Here is an 11,898-nt window from a genome sequence, read left to right as displayed (position 1 = left end):
TCCTCTTTGATTTCTTTCACCAGGGTTTTATAGTTTTCTATATATAGGTCTTTAGTTTCTTTAGGTAGATATATTCCTAAGTATTTTATTCTTTTCGTTGCAATGGTGAATGGAATTGTTTCCTTAATTTCTCTATTTTCTCATTATTAGTGTATAGGAATGCAAGGGATTTCTGTGTGTTGATTTTATATCCCGCAACTTTACTATATTCATTGATTACTTCTAGTAATTTTCTGGTGGAGTCTTTAGGGTTTTCTATGTAGAGGATCATGTCATCTGCAAACAGTGAGAGTTTTACTTCTTCTTTTCCAATTTGGATTCCTTTTATTTCTTTTTCTGCTCTGATTGCTGTGGCCAAAACTTCCAAATTACTATGTTGAATAGTAATGGTGAAAGTGGGCACCCTTGTCTTGTTCCTGACTTTAGGGGAAATGCTTTCAATTTTTCACCATTGAGGATAATGTTTGCTGTGGGTTTGTCATGTATAGCTTTTATTATGTTGAGGTATGTTCCTTCTATTCCTGCTTTCGTGAGAGTTTTTATCCTAAATGGATGTTGAATTTTGTCAAAGGCTTTCTCTGCATCTATTGAGATAATCATATGGTTTTTATTTTTCAATTTGTTAATGTGGTGTATTACATTGATTTGATTTGCAGATACTGAAGAATCCTTGCATCCCTGGGATAAAGCCCACTTGGTCATGGTGTATGATCTTTTTAATTAACCACTGCTACTTTAAAAGGTGAAAGATAATCTATGGTGAATGGCATAAAAATTTCACTGATTCCAAATGAAAACTGAATCAAAGATATCTTTCTTCTATTTCTCCAACTGCCCTCTGTAATATCCAGACAGGGCCACTTGTTAATGCTGGCAAATGTGTTAAGTCTCTAGATAAATTCACTGTTGGTACTCAGCAAGAATATCCAACAGATGTTACAGCCAGAGTCAGCATTATAACCAACAAGTGACTTAACAGTGTGAGTTCACTAGTAGCTACTGCATCCCACAAATGTCCCATGAGTAGCAATCTCCAAGCACAGACATAAACATGTCTAGATTTGTCTCTATTTTTGTCATATTTTTGTATTCTGAGCTAGTTAGTTTTTTAATTTTAAGTTCTCTGGGAAAGTAAGCGCTTAACTTCATCTTCTGGAATGATTTTAGTTTTAAGCTAAGAAAATCAGTGTGCACGTTAGAAATTATTACCTTAAAAAAACTGGTTCATTTAAAAGTAAAACTTTTTTCCTAACTGAATAAAAATAATAGGTGATTAGTGTAAAAAATTCTGAGAACTAAGAAAAGTATAACAGTCATCATACTTTTACCCTCAGAAATAAAGATGATTAGAACTTTGGCATCTCCTTCTAGTCTCTACTTCAAGTGATGGGAGTATATATGCAGAAAAACGTGTTTTCTATTCACTTTTTCTAAACAAAATTGGGATCATAAAATACATGCATTTTGCAATCTTTCCTCCCCACTTCTTATATGGGTAGGCTTTGTTCTATGACATTCTTTAAAAAACTAAATTTCTGTGGCTTCACAATCTAACTTGTTTAAACAGCTGCTTTAATAAAAAGTATTGCAATGAACATTATATCTAGAGCTTTTAAGCTGTTATCTCTGCTTATCTTTGCACAACAATCATGTTATTGGTGGAAGAGTGAAATTACATTCTGCACACATATTATCAAACAACCAATTTTAAAGGGAATCATTTATACATAAAACAAGAAATCAAATATATAAGTTCAAAGAGTGCCTCTTTAAAAACTTATCTTTAAACTATATAAATTACAAGGAAAAGTAAAGAGAAATGAAAGGTATAAAATCATCCAGAAAATTTGCCACAATATATATTTGAAGCATATTAATATCCTTACCAAATAATAACATTGTCATCCTATGTTAAAACACATTAACTCAAGAATTCAGTGCCCCTTTCCTCAGGCCAGAGCTTATCATTATCCGGAAGATAATAGGGATCTAATGCCAACAAGTAAACACTCTTATCACCTCTTACCTCATCTGCTGCCTTCATTATTGCATTAGCAATCTTTGGATCAAGACCATAATCCTGGTTTACTTCAGCAGCTGCTCGCTTCAAGATGCCAAATGCTTTAATAACTGGGATCTAAAATTTTTAATCAGAAAAATATCTCAATTTGCAATTTAAGCATGGAAATTTAAGATTACTATCTTATGCAGGTACAAACATTGTACAGAAAACAATAACTTAAATAATATTATGACATTAAAATGTTTAGGATATAGACAAAAATTAAAGATAGGCATATAAAAACCAAGAACCATCATTTATCTATTTGTATAGGCAACCGAACACAAGCAAATACAATGACTTTTCACAGATATGTATGTATGCCTTACACACACATACACACATTCACACAGATGTACAATATACCATTTGTCCTATTTTTTATAAGATATTACAACACACATGATTTTACATCACATATTTAAAAACAAATGATACTCAACCATTTCACCAGGCTATACCATTATTTCCTGGAGAAAGGAATGGCAACCCACTCCAGTATTCTTGCCTGGAAAATTCCACAGACAGAGGAACCTGGTTGGCTACAGTTCATAGGGTCACAAAGAGTCAGACACAACTGAGTAACTTTTCACTCATACCATTATTTGGGCTTCCCTGGTGGCTCAATAGTAAAGAACCCACCTGCCAATACAGGGGCTTCAATCCTTGTTTTGGGAAGATCTCCTGGAGAAGGAAATGGCTGCCCACTCCAGTATTCTTACCTGAAAAATCCCATGGACAGAGGAGCCTAGTGGGCTACAATCCATGGGCGGGGTCTCAAAAGAGTTGGACACCACTTAGTGACTGAACAACAACATTATTTTCCCTCACTGGATTCTACACTACGTAATAATTTTTCCTTCTCTTTAGAAAAGAATAAAACAACAAGTAAAATAAAGGTAGCAAAATGGTGCTATGAAAACTGGACACCACATGCAGAAGAATGAGAATGGACCACTATCTTATACGATATACAAAAATGAACTCAAAAAGGATTAAAGACTTGAATGTAAGACATGAAATCATAAAACTCTTGAAGACATAAGCGGTAAGCTTTTTGATATCAGTCTAAGTGATGATTTTCTGGAGAAGTCCAAAAGAAAAAGCAACAGATGCAAAAATAAACAAATTGGACTATGTCAAACTAAAAAGCCTCTTCACAGTAAACCATCAAGAGAATGAAAATGTGGTGGCTGGAGGGTGTGAGGGGTGTGGGGGAACACGTAGGGCCTGGGGGTTGGTGAGTGACCAGGAACCAGTCTGCCATGGCGCACCATCCCCCACTTCCCCCATGGTTAGTAGCACTAATCTGTTTCAGAGTATTTCCTGCTAAATCCAGGAAATTAAAATTAAAACATTACAAGTGTTTTACCCAAATGAAATGGAAAGATATGACACATAGGATTACACATGAAAACAAATGCGAATTTCATTTTCTACAGGAACACTGCAGTGGGTCAAACCAATGCTGAAGGCACAACCAAATGCCAATCAACTCTGGCTACCAAAATGGAGTGACTGACCCCACAATGTCTGCGGATGCATAAAAATAAAAAAAGGTCACAGTACAGAGCTTCACTGGGCACTACTAAAACAAAATGGTAAATATATCATTGGAGATGAAAGGGTCTCAGTATTCTTTACTCAGATTCAGTTCAGTTCAGTCGGTCAGTCATGTCCGACTCTTTGCAATCCCATGAATCGCAGCACGCCAGGCCTCCCTGTCCATAGTAGTCCGTAAATTTTTTTTGATTTTGTTTTCCTAAGGACCTCAGATACAAAGAGTCTGCTTTATATCTTATGTAGTTCAGAAAATTAATCCAGATGGAAGCCAAATATGTAAAAATTGATAACCCTTGTATTCATCTTTCATAGACACCTGTCCAGATCCAAACAACTGCTCTGTCTCTGGTACAGCAGCAGCAGCAATCACACCACCCCAGAAACACACACCTTGCTAGTTGAAGCAAGAAAATCAAAACATGAGCCATGCTTACTCCAATTAATATTGCTTAAGACTGATCTTTTTAACCCTAGGAGTTGAACTATATGGGAATATTCAGGATCAGCTGCTACCCTCTCTCTCCCAACCATGTAGTCTGGCCCTCACCATTAGACTGGCTGTGGGTTGACAATTACAGAGATATTTTTCTAAGAAGATCCACTGCGTCTTGGAAAGGCATACAAATCTGTCAAGATTCAGTCTTGAAATCTTAGTAATGAGCTAAAATATGGAAGTTAAAATTACTGTTTAGATAAAAAGTATATTTAAAAGATAAAGGTAGCAGTATCTCACCAGATGAGGCCTGGGGACTTCTAGGCTTACTAGCCTATCCTGCATTCTTGTGGTGACTATTTTTCATACTCTAGTTGGGCTCCAGTAGGATATGTAATATATTTTGTCAATTCTTTTCACACTTTAACATCTCTGAAATCAAGATGTATCTTCAAATCAATGACATGACACAACTTTAACTGGCAGATTTTTTCTTTCTTAGTAGTACATATCAGATCTAACTGAAGATTAGTTCTAAGGTAAGGGTTTAATGAAATATGGTTTTCATATATATATGAAATATTTGTTTTCATACAAATAAGAAAGTTTTCTCATCATTAAATCATTCATGTAGCACTGAACAAATACTTATATATTATGTTATATGCCAGACATCATGACAGATAGTATTTTTATGAATTAGTGTACACTTTTCTACAAACTGAAGCCAAGATAGATATAAAGTATAATATTAAAGAAAAATTGGACAGGAGGGGAGTTTGGGGGAGAATGGATACACGTATGTGTATGGCTAAGATCCTTTGCTCTTCACCTGAAACTATCACAGCATTCTTTATTAATTGTATTAATGTATTAATATTTATTAATCTTTGATTAATCATATAAATATATTGCAGCTATATCGTAATACAAAATAAAGTTTTTTAAAAAGTTTTCTTTTAAATCAGTTTCTTAAAAGCTTTACATCAATTAAAAAGAATCAAAATTAAAAATGTTTACAAACTACAACATTCTAGTAAAAATATGAAAAATCCAAGCAAGAATGAAAGACAAATCACTTAGTTCTATCAAATAAAATCCAAAAGACTCACAAAGTCATAGCTCAAAACACTAGCATACTAAAACTTTAAGAAGTTTAACGAGAGAGAAACACTTTATTACTCACAAAGCTAGTTCTCGAAATGACTTTACGTTTTAATTCTGTAAAATATTTATAAGGTAGGGTGACTCTCAATACTGAATAATACCTAGTTTATCTAAAATAAGCCAACATTTCCACAAAAGCCACTTACTGGCATGCGTTCTGTCATGCCTCCAATCTTAAAGTTCATTGTAGATCTCACAGTCTGGGCGCCATAATACTTATCATTTGGGACCTTGAGTTCACCAAAGGTATCATATTCTATCCGAAAAGAATTTTGGCTTGCCTAAAAATAAAGACAAGACACTGTTACAGCTTGAAAAGAAAACAAGTATCAGGAGAAATAACATCATATACAGGAAATACACAGGAAATTATTGGAAATAATTGGAAATTATTTAATATTGGAAATATAATTGGAAATATAAATTTAATTTGTAATTCCAAAATAATTGGAAATATATGTTTCCAATATACAGGAAACATCATATTTGGGAAAAGAAATTCTTAAGTACCACAAAGACAAAAAATTCCACTTTGATTCTCATTGTTCTCCCACACTTACAGTTTTTTTCCTGAAAATTTTAGTCACACAAATTAATACAGATGTTAATGATGGATTCTAGGATTCATACACTATGCACATGATAAATACAAAGAAAGCCTTTGAAGTCAAAAGAGTAATCTTTTCCAATTCAGGAATATGCCTATTATTGGTCAAGCTTTCATTTACTATTTTACTAGAACTTTGGAAAATAACCTAAGAACAATACTTTCAAAGTTTGAAAATATTATATATTTAACCAAAGCTCAACCACTGTCTATAAATATTATGCATGAGAGAGAGCTTAGTGCAACACAAAATATTCCAGGCTTTGCAGTGAGATGGCCCACCACCTGGTAGCTGTGTCATCTTCAGCAAGTCAGCTTTTCTAATCTATAATTACAATAAATGGTGTAATTTACAGAGACATGGGCCAGATCAGTCCCTAACCTTCTCAGGGTATTGGATCATCTCTCTAGAAAAATTAATATAAATATAAATATATGTAAAATCTTATATACGATTTTAAGGAGTTTATACCTTGAAGTCAACTCATTCCCTAGGATAAGAACCCACGACCCAAAATCCCTTTTATGGAGAACCTAAGATTCTACCAAGTACATCAAATTATACTAATTAAGAAAAAAAAATAGACATTTGGAATCTACATATATTTATTTTACAGAGAGTTCAAAGAGATACTCAGAATTTTAATTAATGTTCTCCTTGCATTAATTATAAAATAAACATGATCAGATGATTCAAAAGATTTAAAAACACCTAGCAAAGTAATCTTATTTTAGTAAATAGTCCTCTGTATAGGAAACAAATAATTTTGTAGTTATCCCTTGGGAATAGAAAGATGGAACAACAAAAAAAAAACTTTATGTTATAAAACTTTTTAAATTGTATGAAAAGAAAAATATCCTTGTATCTAGTGAGAAATACAGGAGTATAATCAGTGAGGTGTATTTTCTTCTTCTGCCTTAAAGTCTACAGAGGACAGGAGTGGCTAAGATGGCAGAGTAGGAAGACTCAGCTCATTTCCTCTCAAGAGCACATCAAAATTATGATTATTTACAGAGCAATGATTGATTAGTAAAGCTGAAAAATTAGCAGAAAATAGCTTCTACAACTGTAGATATATAGGTACCATGGCAAAATAGGTAGGAGGGGTGAAGACATAGTAAAGTCAAGACCTATACTCCCCTGGGGGGAGGTGACCCACAAACTGGAGGATAATTACAATTGCAGAGATTCTCCCCCAGGAGAAAGAGGGCCAGGTCCAGTGTCAGGGTCCCTAGCCTGGGGATCTTGCACTGAGAAGAGTCCCTTGAAACTTTGGCTTTGGAGGCCACAGGCCTCACTTTTGGCCAGAGGTCTGTGGGAAATAGAAACTCCACCCTTAAAGGGTGCACACAAAATTTCACACTCTGGCACCCAGGGCCAAAGCAGTAATTTGAAAAGAGCCTGGCTCTTTACAATGACCTACAGAAAAAAAAAAAACCTTTATATTATAATAAACACACATGTATAGACACACAAGGCTGAAACAAACGTTTTGTGAAACAATCTGTCCTGCCCTCATATTTTCTATTCTATGCTACTCAGTCAAAACCCCAATGCTGTTTACTGTCCACTACATTGATTTCTCCACCCACTAATGAGTCCACCTGAAGTTTGAAAACCATGTGTATGATTTTCAAAACCTTCTTACATTATCTCTTCCTAGTGGCTTAGGCAAGAAGAGGACTGCTCAACTAAATTAATGAAAAAAATTATTAGTGCTTTTGATGAAAAAGTGAGGTTATGATGGTATCTATTAAATATAAATAAGTTTTTAATTATTATTTTAAAAATTGTAGTTTTTTTTTTTTTTAATCATGTCTTTATATCTCATAATTCAGAGAGCAGAATTTCTAGGAGAAGTTTAAAGAGTCTAACCAGCTAGGCATAGGGCAGGCACAAACTGCAATTTCCTAATGTCCTGGGAGATGCATTTTTATTCACAATTGCTTCCCCTCCTAGAGAAGTATGAAAGGATAATATGGCCAGTGTGCATTGTAGTGTGATGGCTATTTGGTCCTAAAAATACCAAGTACTATTACCATCCACTAACCCCAGTAACCTGGAATTGATGAGGTGGTCTCCAAGTTTACAGGCTATCAGTCAAGAGTCTCAGTTCAGTTCAGTTGCTCAGTCGTTTCTGACTCTTTGTGACCACATGGACTGCAGCACGCCAGGCTTCCCTGTCCATCACCAATTCCCGGAGCTTGCTCAAACTCATGACCATCGAGTCAGTGATGCCATCCAACAATCTCATCCTCTGTCATTCCCTTCTCCCGCCTTCAATCTTTCCCAGCCTAAGGGTCTTTTCCAATGAGTCAGGTGGCCAAAGTATTGGAGTTTCAGCTTCAGCATCAGGCCTTCCAATGAATATTCAGGACTGATCGCCTTTAGGATTGACTGGTTGGATCTCCTTGCGGTCCTAGGGACTCTCAAGAGTTTTCTTCAACACCACAGTTCAAAAGCATCAATTCTTTGGTGCTCAGCTTTCTTTATGGTCCAATTCTCACATCCATACATGACTACTGGAAAAACCATAGCTTTGACTAGACAGGCCTATGTCAGGAAAGTAATGTCTCTGTTTCTTAATATGCTGTCTAGGTTTGTCATAGCTTTTCTCCCAATGAGCAAGCATCTTTTAATTTCATGGCTGCAGTCATAACCTGCAGTGATTTTGGAGCCCCAAAAAATAAAGACTGTCACAGTTTCCATTGTTTCCCCATCTACTTCCCATGACGTGATGGGACCGGATGCCATGATCTTGGTTTTTGAATGTTGGGTTTTAAGCCAGCTTTTTCACCTTCATCAAGAGACTCTTTAGTTCTTCTTTACTTTCTGGCATAAGGGTGGTGTCTTCTGCATATCTGAAGTTACTGATATTTCTCCCTGCAACCTTGATTCCAGCTTGTGCTTCATCCAGCCAAGCATTTCTCATGATGTATTCTGCATATAATTTAAATAAGCAGGGTGACAACAAACAGCCCAGACGTACTCCTTTCCCAATTTGGAACCAGTACATTGTTCCACGTCTGTTTCTAACTGTTGCTTCTTGACCTGCATACAGGTTTCTCAGGAAGCAGGTAAGGTGGTCTGGTATTCCCATCTCTTTTAATAATTTTCCACAGTTTGTTGTGATCCACACAGTCAAAGGCTTTGGCATAATCAATAAAACAGAAATAAGATGCTTTTCTGGAACTCTCTTGCTTTTTCTGTGATTCAACAGATGTTGGCAGTTTGATCTCTGGTTCCTCTGCCTTTTCTAAATCCAGCTTGAACGTCTGGAAGTTTCAGTTCACATACTGTTGAAGCCTGGCTTGGAGAATTACCAGAGTCTAAAGCGTTTAAAGGTTAGTAAAAAGGTACAGGCCTTAGGCCTATAATATATCCCTACGCATGTGTAAGATAACCATTAACTAAACCATGATATCTCTTAAAGAAAATGTAAAATGCCTTTCACATTCTCAGCCTTAGGTGGTTTCAAAGAATGTTGCAGAATTCAAGAAAATCCAAACCATTTCTTAGGCAGAAAGACTATCTCAAGAGGTTTAAAATCCCAAATGTGACTTCATTTTGTTTGGGTTTCCAGTTTCTCTAAAGAGACTTTTTAAATTCTTTCAGTTCTTAAAGTACAGGGTGACCACCAAGTCTTAAAATACTGACAAATATGTAATAAGTGGTTTATTGATACTGTACTGCAATATAGAATATTATCCATGTTTTCAGACTTTATGGCCATCTTGAAGATGAAGTAACTTTAACTGTGCATGACATCTTTGCTTATTTACTAATAACTGCTTTGTTTACTTAACATGCCTCAGCAGTCTATAAGGTCTTCCCAGGTGGCACAGTGGTAAAGAATCTGTCTGCCAATGTAGGAGAAATGAGTTTGATTCTTGGGTTGGGAAGATCCCCAGAAAAGGGGATGGCAACCCCCATAGACACAGGAGCCTGGCAGGCTGCAGTCCATGGGGTTGCAAAGAGTTGGACACGACTGAGTAGGGATGCATGCACACAAGCAGTCTAAACCCTGTGCCCACAGTGACTGTTTCACACACAGGGGGCATTCAACATAATCTTCCTATCTGACCAACTTGTATTCTTAACTGAGACGAAAGGGAATTTAGGGTTATTTGAAGTTCTTTTTGTAAAAAGTTTATTGAAGTATAACTGATTTATAGTATTGTGTTAATTTCTTCTGTACAGCAAAGTGACTCAGTTAGACATATATATTTTTTCATATTCTTTTACATTATGGTTTGTCACTGGGTATTGAATATAGTTTATTTCTTAACACTAGCAACAAGAAAAACTTAGATCAACTCGGAGATTTTGGAGCTGAGAAGATTAGAGGGCAAAAGATGTATTTAGAATTTTGGGGACAAAAAAAAATCTATCCTCACCTGATGTTAGCTAATACTACAATACTAAAAGCAAGATAGTGCTTTTTTTTTTTTTTTTTTTGACATTAACAGCAGGATAGATTCAGTTCTTCAGTCTTTTATTCCTTTTTTACAAAACACTAAATAAGTGAAAAATAACTTTTTAAAAGGCTTTAAAGTGTACTAAAATTATTTGAGCAGAGAGTTGCAGAAATATAAAGCATCCTTGATTTCTAGTTTCAGATATAGTGATGTCATCAAATTATCTTAAAGTGTATAGTCCAGAAAATGTCTTGGGCCTTTAAAATCCCCTAGATGGAAGCATTCATTTAATAAAGCACTCACCACGTCCCAAATTCAAAGTATTTCCACAGGGATAACATTGCTGAGTATCTGTAATTATTTTCATGTATCCTGGTGACTCAGACGGTAAAGTGTCTACCTACAATGCGGGAGGCCCGGGTTCGATCCCTGGGTTGGGAAGATCCCCTGGAAAAGGAAATGGCAACCCACTCCAGTATTCTTGCCTGGAAAATCCCATGGACAGAGGAGCCTGGCTGGCTATGTCCATGGGGTCGCAAAGAGTCAGACATGACTGAGCGACTTCACTATTATGTATTACATAATACTGTATGTATTACAGTATTCAGTTCAGTCGCTCAGTCGTGTTACAGTATTACCTGACCAAAATCCCAACTCTGAGTAATAGAATAGGGTCTGAAGCCGCATCTCTCTGAATAAAAGCTCAAACTACAAATCAGAGTGAATAGGGCAAAATAGTAAGCCTTCCTAAACCAGCATTTATTTCTCTCACTTTTCCTGATAATACACAGGTGAGCATACCCATTCAATGTTTATTTACTACAGCCCAAATTTCCGGAGGTTACTTTCTAAAGTGAAAAAGAGCTCGTGTAAGTTAGGGTATCCAACCTGAAATTGGACGTTTAGTTCCTTGGAGGGCGTGCCTCAATTAAAAGTGCTGATTCAGCAATAGTTAGGTCCCATCCAACGTACTTCAGGACATTCTGCCAGTTTCATATTTCCGGGTTTTACAAAAGTTACGTGAGGAAAGAGAGTCTCACAAACTAAATGGTCAATTGCATGAGAAGTAAAATCTCTTAGGTTCACAAGACCCTTCCAACCCCGCCTGGAGACGACTAGCAGCACAGCTGTGACCCCAGAAATTAGCTCCGAGGGGCTGGATTCAGCCGGGCCCACGAAGGGCAGGTGCGGAGCTGCCCCTTCCCGACACAGTCCCACCTCGTGGCTGCCCCCTCCTCACACCGTCCACCTCAGCATCCTCGCAAGGGCAGTCGCCACAGAAGTGAGCGCGGCAGGGGCAGGGTCCACGAGGCCCGGCATGACTCTCGCCCACAGCTGCCGCCCCTCCCGAGCGCTCCTCCAACTGAGGAAGCGCCCCGGGCCGGCAGAGAAGTTCCAACACACGGGCCAGTACCGAGACCCTAAGGCCGGAGGGCGGGAGGCCTGAAGGTCACCGCGGGGCGGCCAGGGCGGTCGGGCAGCACGAGCTCACCATTCGTGCGGCGTTCGGAGGCCGGAGCAGGAGGACTGCTGGGCCACCCGGGCCAAGGCCAGGTCTGGGGGCGGAACCTGGATTCCGCGAGAGTAAACGCGAACGCGCGAGGAGCCGGAGCGCGCGATCCATAGCGCGGCGGCCTTGGGAGAGCT

At 37.4% G+C, this 11,898-nt stretch overlaps 1 protein-coding gene across 1 annotated transcript in view; it reads right to left on the bottom strand.

Moving 5' to 3' along the window:
• The window catches only part of FH (fumarate hydratase), a 27,315-nt gene extending 15,423 nt beyond the window's left edge, over positions 1-11,892 (bottom strand). The window contains exons 1-3 of the mRNA XM_010836686.1: positions 11,744-11,892; positions 5,372-5,506; positions 2,027-2,137 (exon numbers count right to left, since the gene is read on the bottom strand). Of these exons, the coding sequence (XP_010834988.1) occupies positions 2,027-2,137; positions 5,372-5,506; positions 11,744-11,875 (378 nt within the window). The 5' untranslated portion in view covers positions 11,876-11,892. The remainder of the gene's footprint in view (positions 1-2,026; positions 2,138-5,371; positions 5,507-11,743) is intronic.
• Positions 11,893-11,898: the final 6 nt, after the last annotated feature.

This window comes from Bison bison, unplaced genomic scaffold (assembly GCF_000754665.1).
Source record: "Bison bison bison isolate TAMUID 2011002044 unplaced genomic scaffold, Bison_UMD1.0 scf7180017864064, whole genome shotgun sequence".
Lineage (NCBI taxonomy): Eukaryota > Metazoa > Chordata > Mammalia > Artiodactyla > Bovidae > Bison > Bison bison.
This window is presented reverse-complemented; position numbering and strand designations above follow the sequence as displayed.